Source organism: Oncorhynchus tshawytscha, linkage group LG08 (genome assembly GCF_018296145.1).
Source record: "Oncorhynchus tshawytscha isolate Ot180627B linkage group LG08, Otsh_v2.0, whole genome shotgun sequence".
Lineage (NCBI taxonomy): Eukaryota > Metazoa > Chordata > Actinopteri > Salmoniformes > Salmonidae > Oncorhynchus > Oncorhynchus tshawytscha.
The window spans coordinates 24,366,800-24,386,712 of NC_056436.1; the positions used below are offsets into that span (position 1 = coordinate 24,366,800).

The following is a 19,913-nucleotide window of genomic DNA, read 5'->3' on the forward strand; positions in this document are numbered from 1 at the left end:
ATTAACCCACTCAATGGTGGTACAAGTGAATTGGACACAGACTTTAAAGCTTTACTTCAGCAAATATCTTGTTGTTCTATGGTAAAACATGACTGGTGAGGACAGATGCCCAGCAGTTGAAGTTCTGGATGGCACATCACCCAAGCTCAGCCTGAAACGGGAAGTGGGACTGGTTGGCGCTGTGTCGCTCGTGGCTGGCACTATGATTGGATCTGGGATTTTTATGTCCCCTCAATTCGTTCTGGTCAACATAGGAAGCCCAGGAGGAAGCCTGGTGGTCTGGGCTGCTTGTGGCCTGCTGGCTATGCTTGGCTCTCTCTGCTATGCTGAACTGGGGACAGTCATCCGAGAGTCGGGGGGAGAGTACATCTATATCCTACGGACGTCAGGCCCAGTATTGGCCTTCATTTTAATTTTCAGCTCAGTCATATTTGTGAGACCTGCCAGTGTGGCTGGGATCTCACTGAGCTTTGCTGAATATGCATTGGCACCTTTCTACCAGGACTGTCCATGCCCACAGCTGTTGGTGAAGTGTGTGGCTGCAGCAGGGATTGTGGTGACAGCCATTGTTAACTGTCTGAATGTACGATTCGCCATGTCAATGCAAGTGTTCTTCATGGTGGCCAAGGTGCTGGCTCTTTCAGTAATAATTATTGGAGGAGTGGTGTTGCTCGTCAGAGGGGAAACAGAAAGTTTTGAGGATTCTTTTAATGGGACCAACTTGGGCATCAATCCGATAGGTATTGCTTTCTACCAGGGACTGTGGTCCTACGATGGATGGAATAACTTGAATTATGTGACAGAAGAGCTGAAACGTCCTGAGGTAAAGAGATGCATTCACTTCCATTGTAGAAACTGTACATTGAATTTATATTAGTGCTGATTTTGAGTACATAATACATTATATTTCTTATCTCATACAGGTTGATTACAAAGGAACACTAACACTGGTTTACACATTCTGAGTGTCACTGACCCTGACAAAAAGTGTTTTCAATGGGTGGTGATCTCAAATTTGTTTTATTCCGGATGGATTCTCCTCTGGTTTTCTCCTGCCATATCAGTTCTGTTATATTCACAGACATTATTCTAACAGTCTTAGAAACTTCTAAGTGTTTTCTATCCAATACTGCCAATACAGTCCAAGGACTGTTGACATCTACTGGAAGCCATAGGAACTGCAATCTGGGAGGTATTCCATTGATTTTCCCATAGATAGCCATTACAATCAGTGGTGAGCTCAAATTTTTTATTTTGGATGGATTCTCCTCAGGTTTTCGCATGCCATATGAGTTCTGTTATACTCACAGACATTATTTTAACAGTTTTCGAAACTTTAGAGTGTTTCCAATACTTCCAATTACTTCCAATTATATGCATATTCTAGCTTCTGGGCCTGAGTAACAGGCAGTTTACTTTGGGCACCACAGTCACCTGAACGTCCGAATACTGCCCCCTATCCCTTAGAAGTTTTTAAGCAGGTCAACATTCACAAAGCCACGGGGCCAGATGGATTGCCAGGATGTGTACGCAAAGCATGCACGGACCAACTGGCAAGTGTCTTCACTGACATTTTCAACATCTCCCTGACTGAGTCTGTAATACCTACATGTTTCAAGCAGACCACCATAGTCCCTGTGCCCAAGGAAGTGAAGGTAACCTGCCTAAATGATTACAGGCCGTAGCACTCACATCAGTAGCCATGAAGTGCTTTGAAAGGCTGGTCATGGCTCACGTCAACAGCGTGAGCCATTTTCTTTTTTGTACTACTGAGGTTATAGCTCACAGGAAATAAACCAAAAATACAGAGTATAGGATATACAGGCAAATCACCTGAGACAATACCTGACAAGTCTACTCTATCGCATCCTGCTAAATGGTTTTGATCTTTGGACCACCCCACCAACAGAGATATAGTGTGCCCTTATCTATTTTTTTAATTGCATCTGATACACTAATCAGGATGGAAATATGGTTGAAAATGTATGCAGAACTACGTCATTAGCTAGAGGGCAAGTCTACACTAAAAAGACCTCGGCTGTCATTTTTACATTTACATGGCTTTTGACAGCAATTGCATGTGGCTTTATGACCAACACATATAACAATGGTGAGATACTGTAGGTCAACCTTGGCCTTAACCTTTCAGACCTTCAGGGGAAGGAATTATCCAAGTGTACAATGACATACAGTAGCATCCATTTTCTCACTCTCCTAGTCAATCGGACCTCCTTTTTTTTGTTACAGTAATAATTTGGTGAATCTTTAACAAACACTTTGGGGCGGTAATCTGTATGGGCACCATTTTACATCTATAAACAAAGACACAACAATATACATTTTGCAACCTGAGAAGTTAATATTAACTACTAAGTACTTTGCACCCAGCATCAAAGATTTGCCAGGTCTTTGTATGTATTTGTCATTGACCATTGACCATTGACAACATTTTCTCATGTTGTCTGAATCAGTAAGCTGGCCATGGCAAAAACAGAAACAGAAGGGCTTCAACTGAAGTGCAAGTTGGGTTTAGTTGGTGCTGTTTCACTGGTAGCAGGAATCATGATTGGATGGGGTATATTCATGTCCCCTCAATTTATGCTGTCCTACATTGGAAGTCCAAAGGCAAGCCTGATCATTTGGGCCCTGTTTGGCCTAGTAGCCATGCTGGGAGGAATCTCGTAAGCTGAGCTAGGAACCATTATTAAAGAATCAGGTGGGGACTTCATCTACATCCTTCAAATCTATGGACCTTTCCCTGCCTTCTTTGAGGCCTTTAACTTCCTACTAGTGGTGAAGCCAGCGAGCATCGCACCAATACCCCTCAGCTTATCAGAATACGCTGTGGCACCTTTCTACCAAGACTGTTCTCCTTTCAGCTAATAGTGAAATGTGCTGCTGTTGCAGCCATCATGGTTGTAGCCATGGCCAGAATCTTTAATATACATTTATCCATGAGAATTCAGGTGGTCTTCTTGGTGGCTAAGCTACTTATTTGCCCTGATGGTTATAGTAATTGGAGGAGTAGTGAAAATTGCACAGGGGAATGTTACTGTACAAAAAAATACTTTTGATAGTACGAACTTGGGTGTGAGCTCCATAGGGATGGCTTTTTACTAAGGCCTCTGGTCCGTCACTGGCTTGTACAACTTAAACTATGTGAAAGAAGAATTGAAAAGACCTGAGGTAAGAATGCACTGTAATAAGTAATGTCCTTTGTTCCATGATCTTAAGGACTTAACATATCTTTATCCATCTTGCACCCTCTCAGGTAAATCTGCCCAGGGCAGTTATGATTGCCATCCCCATGGTAACCATGCTCTATCTACTGGTCAATGTGAGCTACTTGGCTGCCATGACACCCAGAGAACTGATGTTGTCGAGTGCAGTGGCTGTCACCTGGGGGTGAGAGAGCTTAACTCCATCCACACACCTCTCTCAAAAAAATGTTCAATGTGTGATGAGATGACAAATTACATTGTTGTCTTTAACAGCAATAAGGTGCTCGGGAGCTGGGGATGGGTGATGTCAATTGCAGCTGCTTTGTCTGCTTTTGGCTCCCTGAATGGAACATTCTTTAGTGGTGGCCGGGTGTGCTTTGTGGCTGCAAGAGAGGGACACATGGTGAGAAACACATGCAAGAGACAGGCAATTTTAACTGACATTTTTCAAAAGGAAACTTTGGCATAGTCTGATGTAGGTGTTGAGTTAGATAGTTTTGTAGTTTTTATGTCAACATTTGTGTTGTCTTTGTCTCCAGCCTGATATTCTTGCCATGGCCCATGTGAATCGACTGACCCCCTCTCCAGCCCTGATCTTCATCACGGCTATCTCACTTCTGGTTCTCATCCCTGGGGACTTCCAGAGCATTGTCAACTTCTTCAGGTAGTTTATGCTTTGACTTCAAAATGTCTCAATACATTTATCAAATTGTTGCTTTGTTTATCTTCCATGCTTCTGCATTGATATTACCAGTTTTACAGCCTGGTTCTTCTATACAATCACTCTGTCTGGGCTTCTCTACCTCAAGATCAAGAAACCTGAACTTCCCAGGACATATAGCGTGAGTCTCATAGGATATCTAATTTCTTATTTTATTTATAAAGGTCTGAGTCCTTTTGAACAACACAAGATTGATTTATTAAAATTAAATTGGCCAAATGGACCCATCTGCTTTCTCAACTCTTGTGACAGTACCAGTTTTTGTTTATTCACACAGGTTCCCATTGTAATCCCCATCTTGGTCATCATGGCAGCGATTTTCCTTGTGATGGCACCTATCATTGACAACCCTGCAATAGAGTACCTCTACGTCACCATATTCATCTTCAGTGGTGTATTGGTTTATGTGCCATTCATTCACTACAAACTCTGCCCTGGACTGTTGGAGAAAGTCACTGTGTTCCTGCAGCTCTTCCTAGAGGTGGCCCCAGCAGACAAAAATCTATGACAATGCTGTCTTCTGAGTAATACCTGGACCAAAATAATTTACATCTCAGATGGGCACCACCATAACCTGATTTTCAATAGTATTTAAGATGGAACGTAAATTTAAAAAAAAAAATGTTATCAAATTCGGTAAATATCAGACTTAATTTGTACTGATTGTACTGCAATATAGGATGCTTTCAATAAATAATGCAAGTAAACATACCATTTTGTAAAATTGTAGACTTTATTTGGTGAAAAAAAAAGAAAAGAGAATTTGTTGTTTAATTATTTTTTTACATTAATATGTTCCGACAAGACATTTAGTATGATAAATCCAAAATTACTGTGCAGGTATTACAAAAATGAGTTAGATTTCTTTGTGAAGTCATTGCATTTGGAGCCACTCAATCATGGTAATGTATACAGTATTTTCAGTATAAAAAGTAGGAAAGCAATATGGGTAAAAATAAATAACACCACACAGGCCCATTTCCAGCACTGATTGTAACTATACATGTTCAGTAGACTTTTTATTAGAATCAGACTTCCAAAAGTCATCCTTGATGGAATAATCCTGGGTAATGTCAAAATATAATCATTGGCATAGTTTTAGGCTGTTATTTTCCTGTGTAGCCTGCTAACAACTTCATGAGTCCTAATCAGTTACTATCATTTAGTTGGCAATTAAAACAGATCCAGATCATCAATAGATGTAGACTCATTTTGTTGGATATACTTGAGAATGTCGATTTGATCCTTCACCTCATTTGCAACTGGAAGAACACCCACAACTGGGCCCCTACCACCTGAGACTAGAGAGGAGGGCTTCACAGGCAGTTTTGGCTTTGGGGCCAGTTTGGGTTTGGGGGCAGGAACTGGCCTTGCCTTGATACATTTCTTCACCTGGAGGAGCTTGTCAAAGTTGTCTTCTATCCTGAAAAGGGAAACAAGGACAATGTTGAATGGCTAATACAATGTTGTAATAACCCCTTTGTCTCGCAAATAACTGTGACTGTATACCTGAAAAGTTCATCTGTATCCTCATCCAGTCCTGAATCTGCAGATGCCACATCCTTGTATGCTGTTGGAAGTAGTAAAGGGTCACCCAACTTCACTTTCCACATCAAGTCTGGCTCCTTAAACAGCTTAACGTTGCCTGTTAGCACAATGAAGATATGAGTTGAACTTAAATTGGACAAGAGGCAAGCTTCCTTGGGAACAGATCTGATATCTTCATTTACGGGATGTCAGTCTGGAATCTCTGACACTGACACTGTTTGTAGACAGCTAATGCCATTGTTAATTGCAGTTCCTATGGAAGCAATAAATGGAACACAGAATCTGTATTTAAATATTTATACTAACTGTCTTTGGCTGCAGGTTGAAACAAGTCGTCATCTATATCCTCAGCCTCATCAAACAGAGATAACTTAGGTTGGGTAGCCACTTTAGCCTGTGGAGGCTTTTTCTTCTTCTGCCTCGTGCACCTGGGGGAAAGGGTGACAGAAAGCATTAAATACCATACAGTGCCTGTAGAAAGTATCCCAATTTTCAAATGTTGTTGATTTACAGCCTGAAATGATATTTTCCCTTCAACTATTTGATCCAGAATATAGATATTTGAGAAGATGCCAAAACCATTGAGAAAAACATCTAAAATGAACACAACCTCAGCAAGGCTCTTACTTTAAATTGCCTAGAGGTCCAAGGTACTGATCATCATCGTCATGTTCCTGCTCCTCTTCCCTAGGTTTCACTGGTGGAACATGTTTGGTTACTTTCGCAGCAGCAGCGGTCTCCTCACTTTCAAAGAAATTATAGCCTTCTTCTTTATCCTGGTCCTGCCAATCTGCAACGTTCCTGGTTTTCGAATCTGCCATTGTGGACTTCGCCCCTACAGAAATATGAACTGTGAGCCAAATATTCTTTTTGACATTGTATTCTTCATTAAATAAGGCAACTTCTACACTACAGGGAAGTACTGTTTATTTTGTTTATTTTTTCTGTTTGGTTAATAATTCATACTTTTCTTAAATAACTTGCCAGGCAGATACACGTCAATTTGAACCCCTGACTGCCTTGATATACAGTAACCTCATTGTTCAAATAATAATATCACAGTTTGGTGCAGTAGTATTAGTACTAATCCCCAAGGTTGAACATTTTCTGACCTATGTAGTTTGCATTAAGATAGAGGGGTGGCATTAATGTAGGTGAATGAGTTAGAAAGTGCAAGTTTCAGTCAGAGACAAGCAAATCAAACAAGTTATTTACCAAAACTCTATAGAAAAAATACAATTTACTGTAGTGCTTTGTGGTACATTACCTAAGAGCTCCAACACCTCTGGGCAAGTAGCAAGTGTAGAATTCTTGGAGATGAACTTGACCAGTTCGTCAAAGGCCACCCTACGCTCCCGGATGTCTGCCTCGCCTACAAACAGGGCCTTGCGAGGCATGGCTGGTAAGTTGATCTTCGGATATTGACCCATGAGTCTGTAGTAAAACTCATCAATTTCACTGTATTTCTTTGAAACCTGCAAAACACATGTAAAACATGCATGCCTGTAGCTTTTATAGCAATGCTTTGGGGTTCAAATCTAACCGTTAGAATTGTATATTTGGTTGTTGTTCAAAATCTTAATGTTATTATGCATTATGTAGCTGTTATAAAGGGTTTAGGAATGCATACTGTACATACTGAATGCTACAGTGAAGTGTTACCACAATTTCAGATTTAGCAGTAGCTGCAACACAATCACTTTCAATTTGAGGTGATTAGGGGCACAGGGGCAGGATGCTAATACTTATGTTTCCACCTAACTTACATGGGACTACGACTACCTGTGACTACCTACCACCAGCTGTACAATGTCTTCAGGTTTGTGCTTGGCAGATTTGAAGGCAGCCAGCCGAGTCACCACAATTATCTGGTACTCCACATGACCTGTCATCATGGTACCACGGATCTCCTGGTAAAGAGGCACCTGCAGATCTATGCCTGTCACCTCATTCTGCAACGGCCTGGGATGGAAAACATTGTGACATTGACCAAAAGTAATTGCACAAAGTGCAAGATTCATACAAGAACAGAACTGTGGAGTGACATCGTGAATAAACATCATTCCACACTGTTCCAACGGTAAACAGCAAGAAAGGAATCCAGCAAACATGTCAATGACACCTTTTATTTCACTACATGCTGATATTAGTTTATATGTGCACAATAGTTTGGTGAATAGTTGCAACTAAGTCAACGGGACCCCTGGGTTGGTACAGAGAAAAACAAGGACTGGCTTCAACAAGTAAACAACGACGGGGATGTGTTTCACACGTGTTAATGTTAACAGGCAACCTCGAAACGTCAAAGAAAGATAGCTACGAAATGTTCTTTATTTTACCTGCTTGTAATAAGTCCGTCTGGCATTGTGGTAAGATGTCTGTCCTGTCTCTGTTTAGCTGTAATCAAGCTGACCACCCCCATTCCCTACTGTTATGATACAAGTCATGGGATGGGAACTGGATACTGTTTCGGCTGCAGGCATACAAAACAGAAACTTCCGGTTTTAGCCTTCAAAATAAAAGCGCGCTGCTGCACTCGTTCTGCACAGCACGAGCGCCGGTCGGTGAGTTGCGAATATTTTACAGTTGCTTGTGGTCTGGGAAGGATGCACATCGACTCCTTGATAGTAAGTCGAGGCATATGTCAGTAGCAGAACAAGCTCAAATCAAGTAAAAACTAACTTGTTTCGACAGCAAAGCTAGGTAACTAGGTCATCATCTACATTGGCTATGATCAGCTGATAGCCCATCGGTCTTTGCCTTTATGGCTTTTGCGTGCAGCCCTGCTACACTAATAGCAATCGGGCACCCGTGTGAGAACTCGTTGGGCTAGAATACGGCCATACCAGCTCTTATTTCATAGAACTCTCCATAAGCCACGCCCCAGTGGGAAGCTCTAGGCATGTTGCCTAGAAAAAAATACATTTACAATGTGTCCGCGGTGGTTCTGTGTAGCCTAGTAATGCTAATATATTTCAGACCAGTGTATTGTAGTTAATTTCGTCTTTGACTCAATAAGTTCAATATATTTGAGTAGTAAACAGGGAAACAACAACGAAGTGAAAGGAGATACCAAGTCAGTTTTACAGCTGAATGCTTTCAACCAATATGTGTTTGCCGCATTTAACCTTAACCCCCTAGGATCCAGGTAGTTCGCAAAAGAATATACCAGAGGGGGCATCGTTTTACTAGGCTACCTACTAGGCTACATTGGGATCATATGGTTACCACCAGTGTTCGAATACATTGAGTTCGTTGACAAAACAGCAGTGGTGGAAAAAGTACCCGATTGTCATACTTGAGTAAAAATAAAGATACCTTTTTTATAGAAAATGACTCAAGTGAAAGTCACCCTGTAAAAAAGTACTTGAGTCTAAAGTATTTGGTTTTACATATAATTAAGTATCAAATGTAAATGTGTAAATCTTTTCAAATTCCTTATTAAGTAAACCAGAAGGCACCATTGTCTTTGAATTTTAAATGTACCTATAGCCAGGGGCATGCTCCAAACCTCAGACATAATTTACAAACGAAGCATGTGTGTTTAGTGAGTCTGCCAGATCAGAGGCAATCGGGAAGACCAGGGATGTTCTCTTGATAAGTGTGTGAATTACACAATTGTTCTGTCCTGCTAATCATTCAAAATGCAACGAGTACTTTTGAGTGTCAGGGAAAATGTATGGAGTAAAAATTACATACTTTTCTTTAGTAATATAGTGAAGTAAAAGTTGTCAAAAATATAAATAGTAAAGTACAGATACCCCCCAAAAAACTACTTAATTAAAATTGCTTGAAAGTACTACTTAAGTACTTTATACCACTGTAAAACAGACTATTGGACGGAGATTTATTTGTCAAGGTCCACGGTGGGTCTGTGTAAACTATGCAATTATATTGGAGACGGCCTCATAGCAGTGAATGTCATCTATTCATTTACTGTTATATTATTTGTAAGTAGCAGCCATATCAGCCAAGGAAACTAATTGTTCTCACTCTATAATAGAACAATCAGATTTTTCTGCATGACTGTGGCACTCTTTAGCTGAATTATTAGGATTTTCTTGTATTCTCAACAAATCTGCTTATTTAGCTGAAATAGAGATAATTTCAATGTTTTCTTTGAAGATGGCCCTGTCTGAGAATAGACCATTCTGTTTTCTGCCTGATTGTGGAGCTGTTTATTGTAATTTTCTGGATTATCTTGTGACCAGAACAAAACTACTTAAATAAATGGTGTTTCTTTAAAATGATGGGCCTGAGGGCCTTCCAAGTGGCGCAGCGGTCTAAGGCACTGCATCTTATTGCTAGAGGCGTCACTACAGACCTGGGTTTAATCCCAGGCTGTATCAAAACCGGTCGTGATCGGTAATCCCATAGGGCAGTGCACATTCGTCCCAGCGTCATCCGGGTTTGGCCCGGGGGGACCTTACTTGGCTCATTGCGCTCTAGCAACTCCTTGTTGCAGGCCGGGCGCCTGCAGGCTGACCTCAGTCGTAAGATGAACAGAGGAATCTGATGCATTGGTGCGGCTGGCTCCCGGGTTAAGCGGGTGGGTTTCGGAGGACGTATATCTCTGCCTTTTGCCTCCCAAGCCCGTTTGGGAGTTGCAGTGGTGAGACTAGATTGAAATTGGGGAGAAAAATCAGGATGAGCCTGGCTGACATGGACAGTTTCCTCACCTTGTTCTTCTTGTGGTTATCCATGGTTGTTGCTTATTTTACCAGGTAACAAGAAGTGAAGAAAACAAAAGAAGGACTGAAAAAATAGGCTCCTTATTTTACTAAACTACAGATTTAAATAAATGGTGTTTATTTGAAAAGATGGGCCTAGCTGACATGAAAAATACATTAAGGGGGAAGGATCCAGAGACACAGAGGCTCATTATCTTTCTGCACGTATTTTTATTTACAATGCTGGCTGCCATGATTAACAAAAAACGCAGGACATTGAAGGCTACCTGAATTGATTCAGAAACTAACATAAGTAGTCCTGAAGTATCACAACAAGGTCAAACAAGTGTGTGTTAGTCAGATTATCCAGTATCCACAGCAACACTATTGATTGTTCTCTACCCCCACTGCATGTGGTGTACAGTACTATGGTCTTAGCCATGCTCTCACTAACCCTAATATTTTCTCTTTCTCTGTCTCCCCATCTGGAGGGCCTGAGGCTCTTGGACCACAACTTAGGACACCCTGGCCTGACACCTGGATGTGCCTGTCCATATCCCCCCTCTACCTGCCTGTTACTTTAAAGTCCAAATTTAACCTATACAGCTCTGGATCCATTGTCTTACCTATTACTGCAACAAATTGTCAGTTATTTGCCCTTTTTTAAATAATTTTTATTTTTTACTAATGACTGAAAGCTGTGTGACCATTAACAATTGCTGCATATACATTGTCCTTCTCCCAAACTATTGACTTTCACATTTCTTCTCATCTCAGGGATTTAACAATGGTGTAAAGTAGCTCAAACCAATGCTTACACCTAGCCAATTTTGGGGCGGCAGGGTAGCCTAGTGGTTAGAGCGTTGGACTAGTAGCCGGAAGGTTGCAAGTTCAAATTCCTGAGCTGACAAGGTACTAATCTGTCGTTCTGCCCCTGAACAGGCACTATTCCTAGGCCGTCATTGAAAATAAGAATTTGTTCTTAACTGACTTGCCTGGTTAAATGAAGGTTTTTAAAAAATGCTTGGATGTCCATCTCTCTCCTCATGGTTAATTGGTATGCAGCCACTAATTTCAGGTGGCTTCATCAACAGATGGAATGTGTTCCAAATGGCACCCTATTCTGTATACATAGTGCACATTCTGCCTGTTGAGTACCACCCTGCTTATTGTTATCCATCCCATTCCCCCAGTTAAGCAAACAAAGGCTATCACTATAATTTATGTAGTAAATTGCTTTTCCTATCAATTACTTTATTTTATAAACTTCCTTTGTGTATGCATGTCCCTTTTAATAAAACCTTAATTGTCTCCCGAGTGGCGCAGCGGTCTAAGGCACAGCATCTCAGTGTAAGAGGCATCACTGCAGTCCCTTGTTTGAATCCAGGCTGCATCACATCTGGCCGTGATTTGGAGTCCCATAGGGTGACGCACAATTGGCCCGGGTTTGGCCTGGCTAGGCGGTCATTGTAAATTAGAATTAGTTCTTAACTGACTTGCCTAGTTAAATAAAACATTTTGTTTTTTAAATTAATTCAAACAAGAAATCCATATTTTCACTGGTGGATATTCATGATGGACATTATACTGACCAGTCATGTACCAATGAGATTCACAAGTATTGCAGTTGTGTGTGTGTGTGTGTGTTGCCATTCAGCCTCATCTAGAATAACTGCTAACTGACAAAATAACACGGCCATAGGAAATCATTGGGGAAAGAAGTCACACGTCCGGTTGGCACAAATCTTTATTTGACATTCTGTTATAGAGCTACAGACTGTATAAAAGCATACATTCAAAACCTTCTGGTCAAATGTAATGGAATCCAAGTTTCTGGGTGTGTGGGGTTCAGTGACTTGAGGGGGGAAAAGAACCAGTGGAGGCAGGTAGAGATGGGGGGCCAGGTGGGATTGGGCCAGGCACGTCCAGGTGTCAGGCCAGGATGTACTCAGTAACGGTCCAAGAGCCTTAGGCCCTCCGAAAGAGGAGACGGAGACAAGATGAGGGTTGCAAGCATGCACTGGGGGCAAAGAATGATCAATCGTGCTGTTGTGGACACTGGATAATCTGACTAATACACACACACACCTGTATGACCTCGCTGTGGTACTGTAGGCCTATTTGTGTTACTTTTCAATTCAGGTAGCATTCAATGTCCTGCGTTTGTGTTAACCATGGCAGCCAGCATTGTAAATAAAGAGATGTGCAGATTGTTAATCAGCCTGTGGTGTGTGTGGATCCTTTCCACTTAATGTCTTTTTCATGTCAGCCAGGCCCATCTTCTCAAAGAAACACCATTTAATTCAATCTCTAGTTGAGTAAAATAAGGAGTATTACTTCAGTTTTGTTTTCACTTCTTACCTGGTAAATAACCAAATAAGGTGAGGAAACAGTCCATGTTAGCCAGGCCCATCTTTTTAAATAAACAATTTATTTCAATCTCTAGTTGAATAAACTATACTGAACAAAAATATAAAGGCAACATGTAAAGTGTTGGTCCCATGTTTCATTTTGTGCAGAAATTTGTTTACAGCCATGTTAGTGAGCATTTCTCCTTTGCCAAGACAATCCATCCACCTGACAGGTGTGGCACATCAAGAAGCTGATTAAACAGCATGATCATTACACAGGTGCACATTGTACTAGGGACAATAAATGGCCACTACAATATGCAGTTTTGTCACACAACACAATGACACAGATGTCTCAAGTTTTGAGGGAGCATGCATTTGGCATGCTGACTGCCGGAATGTCCACCAGAGCTGTTGCCAGAGAATTGAATGCTCATTTCTCTACCATGTTTTATTTATTTTTTATTTTACCTTTATTTAACCAGGCAAGTCAGTTAAGAACAAATTCTTATTTTCAATGATGGCCTAGGAACAGTGGGTTAACTGCCTGTTCAGGGGCAGAATGACAGATTTGTACCTTGTCAGCTCGGGGATTTGAACTTGCAACCTTCCGGTTACTAGCCCAACGCCGGTTATGGCGCTCTAACCACTAGGCCTCCACTAAGCCTCCTACAATGTCGTTTTAGAGAATTTGGCAGTACATCCAACCGGCCTCACAACTGCAGACCACGTGTAACCATGCCAGCCCAGGACCTCCACATCCAGCTTCATCACCTGCGGGATAGTCTCAGACCAGCCACCAGGACAACTGATGAAACTGAGGAGCATTTCTGTCTGTAATAAAGCCCTTTTGTGGGGAAAAGCTTATTCTGATTGGCTGGGCCTGGCTCCCTAGTGTGTGGGACTATGCCCAAATATGTGAAATCCATAGATTAGGGTCTAATTCATTCATTTACAAGTAACTGATTTTCTTATATGAACTGTAATTACGTAAAATCGTTGAAATTCATGCATGTTGCATTTATGTTTTTGTTCAGTCAATATTGTAGCCTCCAAAATTCCAAAAGTATTCCATTTAAGAATGATGGAGGCCACTGTGTTCTTGGGGACCTTCAATGCTGCAGAAATGTTTCTGTACCCTTCCCCAGATCTGTGTCTCGACAAAATCCTGTCTCGGAGCTCTATGGCCAATTCCTTCGACCTCATGGCTTGGTTTTTGATCAGACATACCATGTCAACTGTGGGACCTTATATAGACAGGTGTCTGCCTTTCCAAATCATTTCCAATCAATTTAATTTACCACAGATGGACTCCAATCAAGTTGTAGAAACATCTCAAGAATGATCAATGGAAACAGGATGTACCTGAGCACAATTTTACGTCTCAAAGCAAAGGGTCTGAAAGGTATTTCTGTTAGAATATTTTTATACATTTACAAACATTTCTTAAAACCTGTTTTCACATTGTCATTATGGGTATTGTGTAGGGAAAATGTGTATTTAATTATTATTTTTTTAATTAAGGTCTGTAACGTAACAAAATGTGGAAAAATAGCATTTTCCGAATGCACTGTAAATTTGGTATCTGCATTTGATGTAAATCTTGATTTCCAGGTCTCACTCATCAATTACATCCCTCAATTTAGAACAAACAAGGTTGACTTGACTATAATTCCACGGTAACAGAGTGACACTGAGACTATTTAAAGTGTATTTCAATCAAAAACAATGATTGAAAAGTTCAAGAAATCCTACAACTATTTATTTTGTTTCACCTTTATTTAACCAGGTAGGCTAGTTGAGAACAAGTTCTCATTTACAACTGCGACTTGGCAAAGATAAAGCATAACAGTGTGAACAGACAACACAGAGTTAGAAAAAGAGTCTATATTCATTGTGTGCAAAAGGCATGAGGAGGTAGGTGAATAATTGCAATTTTGCAGATTAACACTGGAGTGATAAATGATCAGATGGTCATGTTCAGGTAGAGATACTGGTGTGCAAAAGAGCAGAAAAGTAAATAAATAAAAACAGTATGAGGATGAGGTAGGTAAATTGGGTGGGCTATTTACCAATGGACTATGTACAGCTACAGCGATCAGTTAGCTGCCCAGATAGCAGATGTTTAAAGTTGGTGAGGGAGATAAAAGTCACCAACTTCAGCGATTTTTGCAATTCGTTCCAGTCACAGGCAGCAGAGAACTGGAAGGAAAGGCGGCCAAATTAGGTGTTGGCTTTAGGGATGATCAGTGAGATACACCTTCTGGAGCGCGTGCTACGGGTGGGTGTTGCCATCGTGACCAGTGAACTGAGATAAGCATGGACTTGTAGATGACCTGGAGCCAGTGGGTCTGGCGACTAATATGTAGCGAGGGCCAGCCGACTAGAGCATACAGGTCGCAGTGGTGGGTGGTATAAGATCCTTTAGTAAAAAAACGGATGGCACTGTGATAAACTGCATCCAGTTTGCTGAGTAGAGTATTGGAAGCTATTTTGTAGATGACATCGCCGAAGTCGAGTATCAGTAGGATAGTCAATTTTACTAGGGTAAGTTTGGCGGCGTGAGTGAACGAGGCTTTGTTGCGCAAGGACTTCTAACAATGTCCACTGAACATTTACAGTTGAAGTCGGAAGTTTACATACTTTTAGATTGGAGACATTAAAAATCATTTTTCAACCACTCCACAGATTTCTTGTTAATAAACTATAGTTTTGGCAAGTCGGTTGGGACATCTACTTTGTGCATGCCACAAGCAATTTTTCCAAAAATTGTTTACAGACAGATTATTTCACTTATAATTCACTGTATCACAATTCCAGTGGGTCAGACGTTTACATACACTAAGTTGACTTTGCCTTTAGACCTCAGAAAGAATGTTGTAGACCTCCACAAGTCTGGTTCATCTTTGGGAGCAATTTCCAAACGTCTGAAGGTACCACGTTCATCTGTACAAACAATAGTACGCAAGTATAAACACCATGGGACCACACAGCCGTCATACCACTCATGAAGGAGATGCGTTCTGTCTCCTAGAGATTAACATACTTTGGTGTGAAAAGTGCAAATCAATCCCAGATCAACAGCAAAGGACCTTGTAAAGATGCTGGAGGAAACAGGTACAAAAGTATCTAGATCCACAGTAAAATGAGTCCTATATTGACATAACCTGAAAGGCCGCTCAGCAAGGAAGAAGCCACTGCTCCAAAACCACCATAAAAAAGCCAGACTACGGTTTGCAACTGCACATGGGGACAAAGATCATACTTTCTGGAGAAATGTCCTCTGGTCTGATGAAACAAAAATAGAACTGTTTGGCCATAATGACCATTGTTATGTTTGGAGGGAAAAGGGGGAGGCTTGCACGCCGAAGAACACCATCCCAACCGTGATGCACGGGGGTGGCAGCATCGTGTTGTGTGGGTGCTTTGCTGCAAGAGGGTCAGGTGCACATCACAAAATAGATGGCATCATGACGTAGGAAATTATGTGGATATATTGAAGCAACATTTCAAGACATCAGTCAGGAATTTGAAGCTTGGTCGCAAAGGGGTCTTCCAAATGGACAATGATCCCAAGCATACTTCCAAAGTTGTGGCAAAATGGCTTAATGACAACAAAGTTAACATATTGGAGGGGCCATCACAAAGTCCTGACCTCAATCCTATAGAAAATGTGTGGGCAGAACTGAAAAAGCTTGTGCGAGCAAGGAGGCCTACAAACCTGACTCAGTTACACCAGCTCTGTCAGGAGGAATGGGCCAACATTCACCCAATTTATTGTGGGAAGCTTGTGGAAGGCTCCCCAAAACGTTTGACCCAAGTTATACAATTTAAAGGCAATGCTACCAAATACTAATTGAGTGTATGTAAACTTCTGACCCACTGGGAATGTGATGAAATAAATAAAAGCTGAAATAAATCATTCTCTCTACTATTATTCGGACATTTCACATTCTTACAATAAAGTGGTGATCCTAACAGACCTAAAATGGGGATTTTTTTCTAGGATTAAATGTCAGGAATTGTGAAAAGCTGAGTTTAAATGTATTTGCCTAAGGTGTATGTAAACTTCCGACTTCAACTGTACAAAAACTAATGTACATGAACAACAGTCCAAAATGTTGTAACATTTTCAAAGGACATTGTTTAAAGTAGTCACTGTGCACAGAGTTGTGTGGTTTGTTTAACATTGCAATTATTGGATTTTGTTTGACATACATTTTAAAAGGAAAAATCAGAGTCTCAGCATCTTGTTATCATGGAATTGACCCTATGGCAACAGTTTTGCTTAGGAATTCCTCATCTCAAAGCCTATACCATCTGACTTGATAGTGATACTCCAACTACATGCCTGCTTCCCCTGTGTCATATATTGAATGGCTATAGTTGGCTATTGCCCAACCAGGTGAACTATACATTCATTATTTACAGTTTATCAGGGGTCACTAAACGTCAGGCTGTTGTGCTCTCACTGTACAATCAGCATTTTAAAGCTACTGTGCCGTTTGAAAAAGCTTAGAAAGCTTTAAAAAAAATCTTTAGCGAGTTTAGTGACCCGATTTTTAGTTAGGCATAGTAATTGTTGGGAAACCCATTTGCTACTTGTTTAAAGGCAGGCTTACACTGGGGATGTGAGTAGACTAGGTACAGCCAAAAAACAAAGACATACAGTTCATAACAGAAAAAGTGCAATTTTTGCTTGATGAAAAAACTGGTACTTTCATACTTACATATTTTCTCACCGCCAAGTTTAAGCTAAATTCAAACAGTAAAAGGTCTCGCACCTCCAGGAAAACAAATGTATGGTGACCAATCAGCACACCCGCCTCAACATCCGACTATGGGGTTAATTGACAGATAAAACATTTTAAAAAGTGCTTTGGCAGACCATGTCAGCAACCTCAGAGGTTATATTCAAATAACACTGTTTACTGAAAAACAAACATTACTTTGCATCTCAGGTGTGCATTAACTGGTGTGTTTGCTTATAAATATACAATGTTATCCTTATGTTTGATATCAAGTTACACCTTGTGCCATTTAACCTATGTTCTTTGCCAAGAATAGAATCCTTACATTTTTGTTGACAGGTTGTAGGTTGGCATAAGGTTTTAAACTTCGGCAAAAAAGCATAGAAAATAGGTTGAGTCTGATGGGTCACACGGCTCCAGCCAAAACTACACTTCAAGCATTGAATGTCTGTTTCTTTAATGTCCACCAGCTGTAGTTGAAACACCCCCACTGTAATCAATGAGGCACACTACATACACCAGCCGCAGAAGCAGCATGTCATGTTCCAGGCCGCCTATATAGCAGTAGGGTTGCACAGGTTATCAGATCGTTAAGTCATACTGATAGCGTTCTTGGAATGTTAAACAGATATTAAACTGAAAGTTTATCAGACCTGTATCAGATCTCTGCAAGTTCCAAACTCTTAAAAATACAAATACAGAGTACCAGTCAAAAGTTTTCTACATTGTAGAACAATAGTGAAGACATCACATTTATTAAATAACACATACGGAATCATGTAGTAACCAAAAAAGTGTTAAACAAATCCAAATATATGTTATATTTAAGATTCGTCAAAGTAGCCACCCTTTGCCTTGATGACAGCTTTGCACATTCTTGGACTCCTCTCAACCAGCTTCACCTGGAATGTTTTTCCAACAGTCTTGAAGGAGTTCCCACATGCTGAGCACTTGTTGGCTGTTTTCCTTCACTCTGCGGTCCAACTCATCCCAAGCCGTCTCAGTTGGGTGATTGTGGAGGCCAGGTCTTCCAATGCAGCATTCCATCACACTCCTTCTTGGTTAAATAGCCCTTACACAGCCTGGAGGTGTGCTGGGTCATTGTCCTGTTGAAAAACAAAAGATAGTCCGACTAAGAGCAAACCAGATGGGATGGTGTATTGCTGAAGAATGCTGTGGTAGCCATGCTGGTTAAGTGTGCCTTGAATTCTAAATAAATCACTGACAGTGTCACCAGCAAAGCACACGCACACCATCACACCTCCTCCGTGCTTCACGGTGGGAACCACGCATGCAGAGATCATCCGTTCACCTACTCTGCATCTCACAAAGATACGCCGGTTGGAACCAAAAATCTCAAATTTGGACTCATCAGACCAAAGGACAGATTTACACCGGTCTAATGTCCATTGCTCGTGCTTCTTGGCCCAAGCAAGTCTCTTCTTATTATTGATGTCCTTTAGTAGTGGTTTCTTTGCAGCAATTTGACCATGAAGGTCTGATTCAAGCAGTCTCCTCTGAACAGTTGATGTTGAGATGTGTCTGCTATTTGAATTCTGTGAAGCATTTATTTGTGCTGCAATTTCTGAGGCTGGTAACTCTAATGAACTTATCCTCTGCAGCAGAGGTAGTAACTCTTGGTCTTTCATTCCTGTGGGGGTCCTCATGAGAGCCAGTTTCATCATAGTGCTTGGTGGTTTTTGGGCCTGCACTTGAAGAAACTTTCAAAGTTCTTGAAATTTACAGCATTGACTAACCTTCATGTTTTGAAGTAATGATGGACTGTCATTTCTCTTTGCTTATTTGAGCTGTTCTTGCCATAATATGGACTTGGTCTTTAACCAAATAGGGCTATCTTCTGTATATCACTCCTACCTTGTCACAACACAACTGATTGGCTCAAATGCATTAAGAAGGAAAGAAATTCCACAAATTTACTTTTAACAAGGTACACCTGTTAATTGAAGGGTGGCTACATTGAAAAATCTCAAATATACAATTTATTTTGATTTGTTTAACACTTCTTTGGTTACTACATGATTCCATGTGTGTTATTTCAGTTTTGATGTATTCACTATTATTCTACAATGTAGAAAATAGTAAAATAAAGAGAAACCGTGGAATGAGTAAGTGTGTCCAAACTTTTAACTGATACTGTTTAAACCAAATCCTACTGTTCAGCGTGCATCTCTATATTTGACTTTTGTGTCATTTAAATCATGTATGAAAACCTTCTCCAAGTTTTCTAAAAGCTATACATGGATTAGGGCATCGCTATAATTCCTCATACAGTATACTGACCTACATAATGTGCAACTGGTAGTTGTTGCAAGTTGCTACAGGACAGTAGATCCCTGAGAAACAAAACAGAAGACAATGATATTTTGATCCAAAACAATTGCTAAACGGGAGAATCAATACTGACAAATGTGCAATTCACATATTCTAGAATAGTGACAATTTTCTCCTTTGTTCAACTAAATCAAAGTTGTTGACCTTTGGATTGGCCACAACATTTGCAACATTGATTTATCTACCATAGCTCTCAGTTGGGCTGTCTTTGGGAGGGACTAGGAGAGATATGGGGAGACATTATAAACAATCTAGGTCCTGTGGTTAGTGAATCAGTTACGGTTGAGAGAGCTCAACCC

The 19,913-nt window shown here is 40.7% G+C and overlaps 2 protein-coding genes across 5 annotated transcripts; one reads left to right on the forward strand and one right to left on the reverse strand.

The window, feature by feature from the left end:
* Positions 1-4,663, forward strand: LOC112232887 (b(0,+)-type amino acid transporter 1-like). 3 transcript variants are annotated; one of them, XM_024415363.2, is made up of 6 exons: positions 1-823; positions 3,272-3,405; positions 3,495-3,624; positions 3,761-3,885; positions 3,976-4,063; positions 4,220-4,663. In XM_024415363.2, exons 1-6 carry the CDS (start codon positions 89-91, stop codon positions 4,448-4,450), a joined length of 1,443 nt encoding a protein of 480 aa, XP_024271131.1. In that variant the 5' UTR covers positions 1-88; the 3' UTR covers positions 4,451-4,663. The 3 variants fall into 3 exon arrangements, with proteins under 3 accessions (XP_024271131.1, XP_024271133.1, XP_024271132.1); XM_024415365.1 differs by having other exon boundaries at positions 4,031-4,063; positions 4,220-4,436; XM_024415364.1 differs by having other exon boundaries at positions 3,984-4,063; positions 4,220-4,311.
* hs1bp3 (HCLS1 binding protein 3) lies at positions 4,657-7,988 on the reverse strand. Of its 2 annotated transcripts, none has more exons than XM_024400162.2 (7): positions 7,830-7,988; positions 7,287-7,452; positions 6,758-6,965; positions 6,118-6,325; positions 5,797-5,918; positions 5,452-5,512; positions 4,657-5,365 (listed from the first exon to the last, which is right to left on the reverse strand). In XM_024400162.2, the coding sequence occupies exons 1-7, from the start codon at positions 7,910-7,912 to the stop codon at positions 5,116-5,118; spliced, it is 1,098 nt and encodes a 365-aa protein (XP_024255930.1). In that variant the 5' UTR covers positions 7,913-7,988; the 3' UTR covers positions 4,657-5,115. The 2 variants fall into 2 exon arrangements, with proteins under 2 accessions (XP_024255930.1, XP_024255929.1); XM_024400161.2 differs by having other exon boundaries at positions 5,452-5,587.
* Between the last annotated feature and the right edge of the window lie 11,925 nt (positions 7,989-19,913).

Coding starts and splice junctions, on each gene's coding strand:
- LOC112232887 (XM_024415363.2), top strand. CDS start 89: ATGACTGGTGAGGACAGATGCCCAGCAGTTGAAGTTCTGGATGGCACA. Junction 3,406..3,494: donor GCAGTGGCTGTCACCTGGGG/GTGAGAGAGCTT, acceptor TGTCTTTAACAG/CAATAAGGTGCTCGGGAGCT. Junction 3,886..3,975: donor AGCATTGTCAACTTCTTCAG/GTAGTTTATGCT, acceptor TGATATTACCAG/TTTTACAGCCTGGTTCTTCT.
- hs1bp3 (XM_024400161.2), bottom strand. CDS start 7,912: ATGGGGGTGGTCAGCTTGATTACAGCTAAACAGAGACAGGACAGACAT. Junction 6,326..6,757: donor AGAGGTGTTGGAGCTCTTAG/GTAATGTACCAC, acceptor ATATTTCTGTAG/GGGCGAAGTCCACAATGGCA. Junction 5,588..5,796: donor TCAACCTGCAGCCAAAGACA/GTTAGTATAAAT, acceptor TTGTGCTAACAG/GCAACGTTAAGCTGTTTAAG.